Raw genomic sequence first — 14368 nt, 5'->3', positions numbered from 1 at the left:
AAATGGCAGCTGTCCTGGTAAACACATACATTGGGTTTCTAACACACAAAAATTATATATATCAATCTCTGTAAACAAGGTGTTTTGTAGGATTTGGGACCGTGACACAAACAAATCAAGGACAGAGTGAACAAATGAACTGGTACTTTGGGTAGTTCTAATATTTCACGCAAATGCACCCTCTGAAGAACCTACATTTTGGTAAACGAGTGGGAAACAATCCCGCTGAATGTTTTAAAATGAAAGGCATGTAAATTGACCGTAGCCTTGAGGATAAGAGGAGGGCTTCACTGGGTATGGTACGAGTGTAAAGGCACCTGCTGTTTGTAGAAAATACAAAGACTTGTAGCCTGACCTGACAAGACACCTGTTGGTACCCTGTGGGGTCGGCATGGAAGACCTAAGCAAGTGTAAAGGAGTTGGAGCATGTGTGGGGCATCCCAACACAAAACAAGCCTAAAATGCCTAGGGCAGGGTTGAGAAGGGGAGAACCCAGGAACCTGCTTCAAATATACGGTAACTTATAGGGACATGATGAGGCACCAGCATTAGTTGTTATTTCTGACCCCCTATAAACAATTGTATCAACGGAAAACACAATTTAAAAGGCTTTATTTATTTGGATCAGTGTAATTTGTATCTATGACAGATATTTCAACCATTATGTCTTCTAAAGCTTGTTACAAGGAAAGCCTAGCGGTAGGTGGTGATCCGTACGTCAGGCATGTTATAGGTGAGAGGAGGTTGAATGAGATACAAGTAGTGATCTTGCATATCAATGAGTATAGCAATGAAGCCGCTAAAGAGAAAACAATATTGTTGGACATAGAGAAACGTGTGGGAAGGTAGACACTTTTGCGGTGTTTAGGAAGGATTTTATGATATACGACGTGGGGAGAATAGGACTGCATGAGTAAACTTAGCGTTTCTCGCCCTGTCTGGAGTAAAGTGTGAGGAGCGGTGATAATTTTGTTTAACCCCTTGAGTGCTACGACACTTTTTCCCCCCACGGCAGGCCTAGACAGTCCATTTTTTTTTTGCTGTAGTTAGATGTAGGTGGCAACTTTTTGAAGCTGCCTAAACTTTAGTGAAACCTAGTATTCCAGGGCAGATACCTAAGTTAAGACACATTTGTGCCTTACAATATGACATAGGGTGTTAATAAATAAATAAATGCAAACCAAATGGTAAAATTAACTAAATAAGTGTCTTAAAATCTTACGCTCTCCTTGGTAAACATACGCAATATATGTGGCTGCATACAGGTAGATTTCACGCGGAGCCCGTGCAGGTCACAGTACACAAGATAACACCTGGTAAGCATACATAAGAAGGGGTTAAATCCCATAATCATAATGAATGTTCTTGATAGAAAGTAAACATCACATGACCGACAACAACAGCTTCCAGGTCTGCAGGTAAGGAGGTTGAGAGAAAATAAGATAAACCAGATCTTTGTCAACGCCGGCTGACATAAGTGTATACAGCACTATTTTATGCGCAATGAGAAAAATGTTCTTTCCTCAGATCAACTTCCCTTTTTAAATTTTATATATATTTTTTTTTCTTGAGATCTCACATTTAATGCAGTTGCTCTGGACACCCAATGGCTTTACTCCTGTTTACTTGTACTCCCCCATAGATATGATGAAATAATGCCTATATATGTATATATTTAATCAATTTTGTTTTTTTGTTTAAGTACATGACCGCCACCACAGTATGAATATATTATGCTAGCGAATGAATCAGCTTTTAATGATTTATATAGATTTGTAGTATGTCAGAGAGTCTGGGTTAAGACAGCATTCCTGCCAGGCTGTTGATGCCTCAGTTTTCCTAGAAGAAACAAATGGCGTTCAGACACTTACACATACAAAAGTAATGTGACTTCTACGTGTGCATTCTGTTGCAGGCTATGTTATCTATATATTAAATAACTATTGCATTACAAGTCGTTGCTACTCTACCACAGAACCATGTTCTAATGATGAACCCCATTCACACTGACCTATATAGAGTATAGGAGGTGAAGTATACCTAGAGGACAAATTAAGCAGCTGTAGCATTTTGGAAGCTATTTACTTACGCCTGAGATGTGTCCAGTGCTTGATACGGAGTGATTATGCATACGTTACCATTATTGTTTATATAGAGTAATATTGCACTCTATACATTATATCCCGTATTACTGATCAGTTGGCAAACGCCAGATAAGTTGTGCATCGCATAACAATTTGAACTAAGGAAGTAAATGGTAAGGAGGGACTTGCTGAAGCGAGTTTACACTGAGTGTGATCTGGGCTTTGGAGTCACGGGATGGTTGGCCAATATAGACTGGTGTTTGTGTTACATCAGCCCTCAAGTACTTTTTTTTTTTTAAATGCATTATATATATATATATATATATATATATATATATATATATATATATATATCTCTACCATGCCCCTCACTGTCTTGGCAGAAAACTGTATCCCCCCCACCGCTAGGGTAGAATGCCTTGGTAGCGCGTGTGCATCATCGCATGTGGTTGCATGCATAATAGAGAGGCAAGGAAAGCGCGGAAAGCAACTCAAACGTTTCTAAATAAAATAATGTGTGTTTGGTTGAAGGTTTTTACTGAACTGTTTTTCTATCCGTGATGCCTACAAAACATGCATGAGTGTCGGGGGCTGGAGGCAGGCCAGGAATTCTGTGTATCATCGTGTGAAAACGGGTAGTTTGATGAATTTTTATTTGAACTATGTTAAAGCTAAAATATCCAAACATTGTGGCCTGTTGGCTGCCCTTGAGGGAAGGAGATGTGCGGCCCTGGGGTACAGTATAATTAATACAGTTGAACTGCTATTTTATCATATGGGAAACTAGTGGCAGATACCTCAAGCATATCCGGATCTTCTTCAGGGTAAAGCTCGTTTAATGCTTTAGTTACGGCGGCCACGCTCTCAGAATTTCTTTTCTTGATGAAAACATAAATAAACCTCTGTCTAAAATGTTTTGGCAGAAGCTGAATAATCTAGAAGACACAAATATTGTCATAGTATTATTGATTTATGTAGTGCCATCATATTCTGCAGCGCTATTCATACGTGCCAGTGAAGAAAAGAATGAGCTGTGGTATCACTCACACAAACAAAAAATGATGTTTGTGATGGAACCCTCCATTCACCGGGGCCCCGGGAGAGGCCTGGGAGCTAGCCTCCTCCTTATTGACTATGGGCCCTGGCCTTGTAGAGACTTCCGTGTATAGGCAAAGGGTTCAGTTTCTACTGATTCTACTGTACATACCTTGGATTTTGAGAGCTTTGTAGCTTCTGTGCTGCCCTTCTTATAAAAGCGCATGTTGTCAATCGGATCCTTATCTTTCATTCCATAGTCAATGGTAATAACCTTTGTGAAATAAAATACAGCGCGCTCCACTGATAAGAGCTATCATACGCTACATAGTAAAGCAGATGTTAATTCAGAGGTAGTAGAGCCTATGTGCCAGGCCATCCAACCAAGCCAATAATGGGGTCTGGGTTTATTATGAATATAATGGGACCTATAAGTAAAACAGTGCAATTTTGTCAGGTTTTTTTGTTGTTGTAAGATTTTGAATTATCCTACAGTTCCCTGTAAGAAGGCACAGTGCTTTACATAGACCCTACCACAGCACTTGTCAACACCCCAGACTGCTAAACTACAGTGCAAGAGCATAGATGGGATGCCACAAGGTTTATTGCTGAACCGAAGCACATGGGGGACTGCTCTGTGCCTGGTTGTCTCTTTAAACCTCTAGAAACATTACTTTGCTGTGGACCCCTGGAACCACTACTAACTGTACCAAGGGGTCTAAATAATAATCTTTGTGGAATTATCTGTACAGCATCTGCATTGCTAAAACAGTTACAGCAGTATTTGCTGTACTATTATTTAGTTATCACAGTTCCTATTTGTGTGTGTTTGGTGCTTGTTGTCATGGTTGTTGCTTTTTCTTTGACCAATGCACTTCGGCCCTTTCATAGTCTTTTTACATAGATAGACTAACTGTTCCATAAAATAGTGTTACGTACATTCACTGCAATGTCTTCCAGTCTCGGATCGCCTTTACATTTTGCTGCAATCTTACGACGGATGGAATCCTGCAAATATTTTTAGATTGACATGGTAGACCGCAAAAGAAAAGTTATATGTATATTCAGGTTTTAGAAATTTAGGTAAGAAGACTGTTCCTTAAGGCTATTCTTTATTTTATAGGTAGCCAAGCCAGAGCTGCCTGGAACCCGACAGCATGCTCAGCCTGGTTTATCGAGAGCAGAGGTGAGTCTGTTCAAACTACTGGATTTTGTCACATAGGCATTTGTACCTACACGTCGATTTTAATTATATCGCCATCTCCAGCTCACACACATCTTCGCCTGGTTTTTGGAATATATTGGTTTTTATTATCAAAACTTAATGGCTTACCTCATCAATGTCAGTAATGTCATGTTTGAGCCTTTTCTGACCAACATATGGGAACAGCTGACGGCGCTGTAGTCTTTCTAAAATCTCTCTGGCGGGAGATAGATTCTCATCCGTTGAGTTAAGAATAAAGTTCAAAATGTAATCTGAAATTACACACCAAATACAGAACTAATTTCTCTGCACCTGAGGGACAAAATATATTAAGGAGAATTATCTTACTATAAAGTTGGAGATGCACAACTGAGTACAGATCTGCCTTTTATTTTGGTCTGTAAACTAAGAGCATTGAAGTATGAGAACGCTTCTATGACTTCATAAATAGAAAAAACCTTGTAGCGTATAACACTACATAAATACGCTAAAATAGCTCAATCAAGAGCAAATTAAATTATAATTGTATCCTACCTGTAACCTTCACAAATGCTTCCATGTCATCCACAGTTTCTGAGATGGCAATTTTTTTCCCAAAGTATCCTTCCATGTGATTATTGGCAATGATCAATGCATCTGTAATCCTAATCAAGAAATCGGTAATTTAAAGACTGGCGCTGTTTACAGAAACTTGTGGTGTAGGCATAGTTTGTAATAATGCATAATAGGACTTTTCCTTTAAATATAAGCCATCATAAAGAAATGTATAAAAATTAAATATAACATAGAAAGACATGTTGAAAGTCAAAGGTTCGCTGGAATATTCTTCTTAATGCTTGCATAATCTACAGATCTCCCTCCTTCTCACATTCGGTACTTACATTTCTTCAATGACCTTTACGACCTTGTGCTGATAAGCTCTTCTGTGAAGGTTGTAACGTGTATGGAACATCTCGTATAGATCATCTACTTCCTAAACAAAATATTCACAGGACTATATAATAAGATCCATAATCTTCTACAACGTTTTAGAGGATTTTTTTTTTAACATTCTATTAACCAGTAAATGTTTTATATACAAGTATTGTCCTGATTATCCTTGGAATTGCACTGCCTTTGTGTCTCTTCTGTACGTTGTTAAAGTGGATAATACATATTAAAATATTTAACACTTTCATGTTTAAGCAGTGTAAAAGAAACGGCCTTTTGATTCCTTTAGCAAAAAAGGAAAACCCATGATGGATCTCCATAAAGTCTTTATTTTACTCGGCGTCTCTGTTGTCAGACCACGGGATCATCTGATTCATCCAATTCTCAGGACTGATAAATGATCCACTTCTTACCATATGCTGCTTTTATTATAAACTGTTATCTTTGTAGATTTTAGCAGCCTACTTTGTCATTTTAGCTGGTAGAGGTTTGATCAATAGCTTCTTGATAAAAAGGACAGTTTAATATCCCTGACACTCATGCTATAAAACAATACACCTTTTCTAAGTTAGCGTTAGGATAGTCTTATACATAAGTCCATCTATTTGCACTTTTAGGACATTATGTTGGGTGCTGTGATTTGACAACTCTTGAATCTTTGTTCTTTTTAAATAAGTGTTTCTGATTTGTGCATGCATTTCAGACATTTTGGGCTCACCAGACAGTAAACTATGCCAAATATAAGAAATGGTATAATATATTTAAATTATAGTACTAGTACATTTTACCTTATCTCTTATACAAATCTGTTTCCGGTCGTCCACCTCGCAAACCCATGCAAATGTGAGAAATCGTTTAGTATCAAAGCTGCTGTTGATGCTGAGGTGATGACAGTCCCTGAATAAATAAAACTTCCACTTTGAAATCCCAGTCCAAAAACCCAGCATGGTTACCCTTACTAACGTTTCTGTAGCTTTTCAGTCTTTTAAATTCTAAGGTAATAAGAAAATAATTCCTGCTTTTCACCGATGCTTAGATGGGCACACATTCTCCAAACGGGGCGCTTGACAGAATAATGCTTTAGGATGGATTTTGCAAAATCTAAAATTAGTGTCAGTCTTTGAGCGTCCTGCTTGCTTTTTGGGAAGCGCTATTGCGTTCTCTGCTTACCTTTTGAAGTCATCAGAAATACCGTATTTGCTCGATTATAAGACGAGGTTTTTTTCAGCGCAAATGCTCTGAAAAATACCCCTCGTCTTGTAATCGGGGTCGTCTTCTAATCAGACCTCAAATGAGGTCTGACTATTAGACTAAGATCCAGATCCCCCGCATCGCTGCAGGGGACCTGGATCCTCCTGTATGGTAACCTCAGCTGCTGCCGGCGTCTATCACCGAGTGCCGGCAGCAGCCGAGGTTGCATACGCGCGTACCTTCCTGCTCCCGGGATAGCCCGCCCACTGCGGGGAAGCAGAGCCGGTTGGGGAGATTGCTGCAGGACCGGGACTCGGCGGCACTGTGCCGACCCAAAGCAGATCCGGTAGACCTCTTCAATTTTCGGGAGGAGGCGGGGCCTAGCGGGGTCACACAGCGTCATGCTGAAATCCCGTGGGAGCTGCAGCAAGCGCCTGCTGAGGCATCGCGGTTAGTGAAGTGCCTGAGTATATTAGTGTCTGGGTAGCTAGGTAAGTGCAAGAGTGGGTAGGTAAGTGTGTGGGTGGGAAGTGTCTGGGTGGGTATATTAATGTCTGGGTATGTAAGTGTCCCCCTATATGCCACTCTGTCCCCATGATATGCCTTTTAACCCCCTATATGCCAGAGTGGCATATAGGGGGTTAAAAGGCATAACATGGGGCAGAGTGGCATATAGGAGGGTATAAGGCATGCCTGGGGGCAGATGAGCATAACTGGGGGCAGGTTGGTAAATAAAAGGAAATTAAAAACAAAAAAAATAGACATGAATTATTATTTACTAGTAAAACTTTTGTCCTATAGGGTCGTCTTATAATCAGACTTTTTCTTTTTTTTCCTAAATTAATATTCAGATTTTGGGGGGTCGTCTTATAATCAGGGTCATCTTATAATCGAGCAAATACGGTAATTACTTCTATGTCCCTCTGTTCTGTTGTCGCTGACAGGACGGTGCCACCAGTGCTATATTCTGCTTTGGGATTTTTTTTTGCATCCCAAGTGCATTATTCTATATTTATCAACCTAAAACTGCAGCTGCCACACTCTCCACCATTCTCAAAGTTTACTTAAATGATTTGTCATTTGGTTTGTTCCAAGGTCTGCTGCAGACCTTTGTATCATCTGCAAAAATGTATACCTTACCATTAAGATATATTGTATATTGTATGGGTCCCAATACTGATCCCTGAGGTACCCCACTAGTAAGTCCTCTGAATATACACCATTAACATACAGCCTCCTGTCACTGAACCCTTGCCTTATCTATTCAACTATATCTTACAAACCCAAAGACTGCAATCTACATGGTTTTCTATGACTGACAGTGTTGAATGCCTTACTGAAGTCTAGGTAAATCATTTTGGTTACTCAGTCAAAGAAATGAATAGTTTTGACAATTTCCCTTTAGTAAACCCATGGAGTTTCTGAGCAGGCAATATATGTGGTTGGCTGCTGTTTTAGTTATGTTTAGTTTAGTTTAGTTATGTCGGTGGAAGAGGCGACAGAGCGTGTGCTGGAAGTTTACACACTAATGCTTCCTGATTTCAGCCACCAGAGGAATTAAAATAGACAGAGGTCTCATTTCCTAATAACTTGGGGATATGTGCTCCAGATTACAGTAAAGTGCATTGGAGTCCATGCAAAATAGACTCCAACATACATCATACATGTGCCCAAGATTGTCTGCACCAGACCGTTCCTGTACCTGGTACATTTCAACCTATACGGTAATCTGACAATACCTGGCAAAATAATCCCATTTGTCAACATCAATTCCGGTGGTTTTGTTTGCAACAATTTCATAGAGGAATGTTTTCTCTGCACGTCCTTTGTATGCTGTTTCTGAGTCCTATTTCAACAGAGTAAATAGTTAAGTCTGTACAGATACGTGAATAACGAATGGGTGCAAGAAAATATAGTAAAAGTAATATATGCTGGGAATGAGGTGGAAAAGAGAAACTTTTGGAGAGAATATGCAAAAAAACCCCAAAAAATATAGATAGCTTGGTAGTTCCAGTATTTTAATTTGCTCGCCAAATGCTTATGGGTCTGGGGTGCGATTCCTTGATGGGCCACCCTGATTTAGGAATCTTGGTCCGCCGTCAAAAGCCTATCATGTTTTCATGCAGTCCTTTTTGGTAAGCCTGGGTTGGGCCTGCTGGTTAGTACCGGACATGCTGTCTGTTTTTTTGCTGCTGTCAGAGTTAGCCAGGTGCCTGGGTTTACTCTCCAGGCTGAATGTTGCCGGCCCTCCCTACCCATGCCCCTACTATTCTTTGAACTTTTATGGATCGCTTTTGATGTAATCCAGCTTTGGTTTGTCTGAAGCTTCATCGGAACTAATATTTTGGACAGATCAAAGTATAGCACAACTTACAATGTTTTGCCGAGACTATTAATAATGTCCCCATGATTTATTAAAACGAGGGGGGGTGCATTTAAGGAATCAACAGTTAATTGGTAGTGGGAATCACACAAGAGAACACAATGTTTTCTTTGAGTGAAACTCTTTTAACTAACATGTACTAATTTTTTACTAATGTGCAACATTAGAAACATTTATAAAAGTGTTAGAATTCAGCAGAGCAGCTCGATCGTCAAACAAAACTTACAGAGTATCCGATTATTAGCTGCTTAATAAAATCCGTATCATCCGGCAGCTGAAGTCCACTTTTCTCAAAATCTTGAGCTAAATTGTTTTTTTCAATGAGATAATCAAATAGCTTAATAGAAGCCTCCTCGTGCTGAAAAAGAAATAAAATAATCAAGCCGTATTGTTACCTTCTCAAATAAATTCACTGTGGGAAAAACCTACATTTTTTAGAAACAAAAACAAAAAAAAAGTGGGCATTTTAAAAAGTCTTCTTTACAAGCCTTCTGTTAAGGGGTTTGAAATATATACGACCTACATACAATTGTTTCCATCAACCTAGATAACTTTGTAAAGAAATCATCCCATTACATTGTGGGATAGAACTCTATTTCCAGTGTATTAGGGTTGTTGAGATCTCCTAATCTCATTGTTCGTTTAAAACCGGGTCTAAAATGTAACGATTTGTAAAAGCAAATCAAATAGAACAAGTACTGCTTGTCCAGCAACTTCAAGGACGAAGAGTATCGTAAGAAAATCTCTAAAATACGATCATAACAGCGTTGCTGTAGTTCACCCACAGTTTGCTTTATTATTTAAACACAAAACTTTTTAAACTACTTGCCACAAACGTTCTTTCTGGACAAACTTTTTTCATAAACTTCATATCGAATAAATGAGAAAAGGCTCCGTGACCTACAATCAAAATAAATACTATTGAAAGCTTTGCGGACATATTCATGAAAACAAATGTAAAGATGCACATATTCTAGCCTCTTCTCACTTTCATGACCTCCATGCTGTCACGGAAACCGCGGCTTTTAAAGATACTTCGACAGCATGGACTGTTATGGGCAAACAGTGGTAGAACCGTGTCACGTGATAGCAGTGATCACCAATCACAATGATCACATGCAATTAAGTCACAGTGCCATGACCCTTGTTACAGCACAAAGTACTCAGGAAAAAGGGCTAAGGTGGACTGGGTTGAACTTCTCAAGAATTATTACCCCAATAGATGGGAATTTAGCTTTTTATGTCTCATACAGGGTTTCCGCTCAGCTTTTCAGTTCATAAGTCAATGCTTTTTTTATGCAAGTTATAAATATTTCAATAGCAGAAGTGGAATACCACTTAATTTGCCATTTTGTTCCTGCTGTAAAAAACTCAAACGTTATTGGTTTTGTCTTATATTTTCGATAATGTTGTTATACTTATCCCATGTTGTATTATCCTGAAGTTGACATTCATGTACAGGGAGCATAGCTTGCCAAGTTGGCAGAAATTAATGTGTATTATCCGATGCTGCCCAAAACACATTTACATAAGTAAACAGAGCACGGAAAGGATCCACTTATGTAAATGCTGACTTAATCCCTTGTTTTAGCTACCCTGGTACCTATGTATGGAATGGTACATAAAACACACAAAAAAAAGCAGATATGAAATCTTTAAATAGGGATAGCCTGGGTAATGCCTCTTACTTGCCTTACCTTGCCCTGTACACACACCTTGCACATTCTAAGAAACGGGTGTTCTTGTGGAGTAGATTGTACCATGGAGTACTGTGAGACGCCAGTGTGCAATTTTTGTTATTTATTTTCTTGGTAGAAACCAGGAAAAAGGGAGTGGTAGAAGGAGGAGCGCTGACATTTATTTATTTACTGGGGATGATTAATTACTTGTGGCAGGATTTATAGATACTCGGTTGGAAACCACCTGTAAATTGTGGTCTATCTTCTTGGAGTCCATTACTCGCGTATGCTAGTGGTATTTGTGACACACGGATGCTGACTATTATTATTATCTTTTATTCATATAGCACCAACAATTTACGCAGCACTTAAGAAATACATATATTCAAGGGGTATGACTGACAAATGTTATTTTTCATTAAAACATGGCGTGTGATAGCAAGTAAAATGTTGCTTTTGAAATGATGTTCTACTTAAGCAGAAAGGGCTTTAAATCAGACTGAAGGGGAGCTTTTTTCCAACTCTGGCACCATAGACACAATTTATACTCCTAGAGGTTAATCCTATTTACCCAGATCATGACATAGGCCTGCAATTTTAACACACAAAACGTCGCGGCCGTCTATTCCCAGTTCTGGTTGGTTATTTTTCAGTGTTTCCGCAAAACATCCTGCCAAGTGTGCAACACTGGGAAAACAAAAGAACATCTTGTGACATCTGGCGTAACCAAATGTAAAAACTTTATTTTATTGAAAATTGATGTCTTCATTGTTATGGAAATATTTGTCTGTATCTGTCTTCTCAGGGATGAGGAGACCCAGAATGAAAATGTGTATGACCGGCGTGTGCAAGAATTCATACCAGGAGAGGGGTTGCTGTACCATGTTATGTCAAGGGAAAAGGTTGATGTATGGGGTATAGGGAGTGCAAGGGCTGTTCATGATGTGTGCAGGGAGAAAGGCTGAGCGTTAGTGTTTTGTATCGGTGGGGACTGCCAAATTGTGTTGTGTGGAAGGGGAGGGGCTTATTGTGTTGTGGGAGGAAGGGGTGCCTGTAAGTGTTGGAGGATGAGGGCTGCTGAATAGTGTTATGTGCTGGGGTAAAGGGAAAATCAATAAAATGAGGCCGAAAAATGGGAGGAGAGACCTAGGACCTCGACAAGTTCAAAGTAGAATTTCCCCAGGACAATTTAAGGAGCGTTTGAGGTGCATTGTGAATTTTGCTGAGCATTCAGTCATCCTGGGGAACAGAACCTTACAGTAGTTTGCTGGGAAATGCTTTTGAAATAGACTTTTAAAGCACCCTTTCAACCTCTGCATGTGGCATTACAAAAAGCAAGGCAATACCTTTCAATATAGTGTCCCAAGCTGCAGGTATCTTTATATTTAGGTGAATTTAATGTTTTATATTCTCTTACCCAATGGAATGCTCAAATCTGTTGTGAGAGGCTCCTGGGAACACATAGTATCCTCCTCCCAGCTGTTTAATATATCTCAGACGCTGGAACTCCGGGGTGTCAATAATTCTGATAAGCAGAGCAGGCAGTGAAATATGACCATGGATTGGGTCATTGAATATCTGATAAGACAAGCAAAACATGTGAGTAAACAGGTGGGAGGGAAATGCTAGGTATTGCAGGGCAAGTTTGTTTTTTTTTTGTTGTTTTTTTTTTTCTTTTCGTTAGTGGACTGTCATCAGAAAGCTTCTGGACGCAGCCTTGGAATGAGGAGAGGCTGTCCCTGTGGCCGGAATGACAGGTTCACAGAGAAAGAGGTGCAGAAACACTTCTTTGTTTCACACAAATTGTACTTTAGGTGTGAATTTACAGCTCCTGGTATATGTCACTGTCAAACTAACTCAATAAGTGTTCAGCAACATCTCCCGAGTACAGTGACACCAACCATGCACATTTTTTAACATTGAGCTTTGACATCTGGTCCTTCTGAAACCCCCCCCCAATCCTATTTGGGATATCTTTTGAAGCCAGCTAATTCAATTTACCCCATTATAACCATATTTGTTTGAAAACAATATAAACATATAAATGTACAGCCCTTGGTATATGTAACACCCCAATATGTGTTCTCTTGAGTACAGGGATACCACCCATGCATGGGTTTGTTGGGTTGTTTGGGGGCTAAAAGGCCACATTTGGGAGGTGCACTTTTTTTCTCATTTTGACATCTGATCAGTCTGCGCCTATGCCGTATTTGGGACATCTTTGAACCCGCCAGTCCAATTAACCCCATCAAACAATTTTTAAGTAGACACCCCCATGGGTATTTGAAATGCTAGTAACTCTTTCCATGCTAGGACTTTTTTTAATGCAGTACCTGTATTCAACCTGCAGGGCTACCCTTGAGAGCTTGTGAGAGGCGTAGTGAGTCCTGGGGTGGATTTTCGGTGTCGCTGAATGTCTCAATATTGAGGCATTTCAGTGACTGGTTTAAGCTCATTTGAATCAGGAGTCCGCCGCCATACAGTGTGTGGCTTATGTGGATGTCTGGGGGAGGGGCCACATGGGGCCCCTGATGCCGATCTCTCTGTTGTTGAATGCCTTGACATTGAGGCATTACAGCAAAACTGTTTATGGAAAGAAAGAGATCTTAGATCTAAGCTTCTTTAATGCCATGACGTGCCAGGCACGTAATTGGTCATTAACAGACTATTTTTGCATGACATGCCTGGCACGTCACTGGTCTAAGGGGTTAAACATTCCACTGCTGTGTGTATCTTTTTTGCAGTGTTCATCCTAGTTTGTGGTTTTCCTGGGGTTTTATTATTTTGGGGGAACTTTTTGTTAGTTGCAATCATCCATAGTTATTGAAGCAGCTAGCAGAGGGGCATGGGGGTTTGTTTTGTTAGGACTATAAATCTTATAAAATTAAGTTGACAAACAAGGTGATACTATATAAAACATAAAAATATGTGTGCAAAGGCCATCCTCTGATAGGGTCTATATTCCTTGTAATTAATGTATAAAGTGGATATAGAGGCAAAAGGTGATCATTGCTGACCCTATTTGCATGCGCCTATGAGATTTCTGAGGGGAAAGAACAAGCCTTCTGGCTTGTCTGGTGTCTGTAGATGAGTGTTTAATAATACTTCTACTACCCCCTTGTAATTAAGGCACCATGCTTAAAAGTACTGTGGGAGAGTGAGGGAGGGGCTTGACATAGCCCCACCCCTCCCACATATATTTAGCAGGTCCTTGTCATTCGTCGACTGACAAACAGTTTAATGTGGGGCCGACAGTGGGCATTCCCCTCAGTGTAAATCTGGTTGAGGTTTCCGCATTAATTACCTTTGCGTTAGAAACGTTGCATTCATGTGCAGATTCCATTCCGTAATTCTAAACTGTATAGAATAAATATATAAATCTTTTTTTTTTTTTTCAAGCGTGTTGCAAATCTGGACATTCTACAATATTCCTAATATTTGCATTGATGTATAGAAGACAAATAAGTTGTTACAGTTCTATACACTAAACATATGTAACGAGGTTAAAATAAGCAGTTAGGGCTGCAACTAACGATTATTTTCATAATCGATTAGTTGGCCGATTATTTTTTCGATTAATCGGATAAAAAAATTGAATGTACATTTTTCATTTATTTAAAATAATTTAATAAACAAATTATGTTAAATACAAACGCAAAATAAAAAAAACTTTGATAAAATGCATTTCTTGTCATTTTCCCAACCAGCCCCCCTAATTTATGCACATTTGAGCCCAGGCTTGCCACGCTGCCTCCCACATATGCCACGCTGCCTCCCACATATGCCACTCCACGCTGCCTCCCACATATGCCACTCCACGCTGCCTCCCACATATGCCACTCCACTCTGCCCCCACATATGA

At 39.6% G+C, this 14368-nt stretch overlaps 1 protein-coding gene across 1 annotated transcript; it reads right to left on the bottom strand.

Moving 5' to 3' along the window:
• Positions 1 to 693: 693 nt before the first annotated feature.
• LOC149273328 (deoxynucleoside triphosphate triphosphohydrolase SAMHD1-like) lies at positions 694 to 13849 on the bottom strand. The gene is made up of 12 exons (XM_089506449.1): positions 13811 to 13849; positions 11924 to 12084; positions 11078 to 11193; positions 9657 to 9727; positions 9054 to 9185; positions 8184 to 8290; positions 6042 to 6150; positions 5205 to 5296; positions 4858 to 4967; positions 4453 to 4595; positions 2838 to 3019; positions 694 to 799 (listed from the first exon to the last, which is right to left on the bottom strand). The coding sequence occupies exons 1-12, from the start codon at positions 13847 to 13849 to the stop codon at positions 694 to 696; spliced, it is 1368 nt and encodes a 455-aa protein (XP_089362575.1).
• Between the last annotated feature and the right edge of the window lie 519 nt (positions 13850 to 14368).

This window comes from Sceloporus occidentalis, unplaced genomic scaffold (genome assembly GCF_023333645.1).
Source record: "Sceloporus occidentalis isolate IW3139 unplaced genomic scaffold, rSceOcc1.0.p SCAF_385, whole genome shotgun sequence".
Taxonomy (NCBI): Eukaryota; Metazoa; Chordata; class Lepidosauria; order Squamata; family Phrynosomatidae; genus Sceloporus; species Sceloporus occidentalis.
The sequence above is the reverse complement of the archived record's forward strand: the minus strand, read 5'-3'. Positions and strand labels throughout refer to the sequence as shown.

Coding starts and splice junctions, on each gene's coding strand:
- LOC149273328 (XM_089506449.1), bottom strand. CDS start 13,849: ATGGAATCTGCACATGAATGCAACGTTTCTAACGCAAAG. Junction 6,151..8,183: donor AAATGGGATTATTTTGCCAG/GTATTGTCAGAT, acceptor TTATTTATTCAG/GGACTGTCATCACCTCAGCA. Junction 4,968..5,204: donor GTAAAGGTCATTGAAGAAAT/GTAAGTACCGAA, acceptor TTTCTTGATTAG/GATTACAGATGCATTGATCA.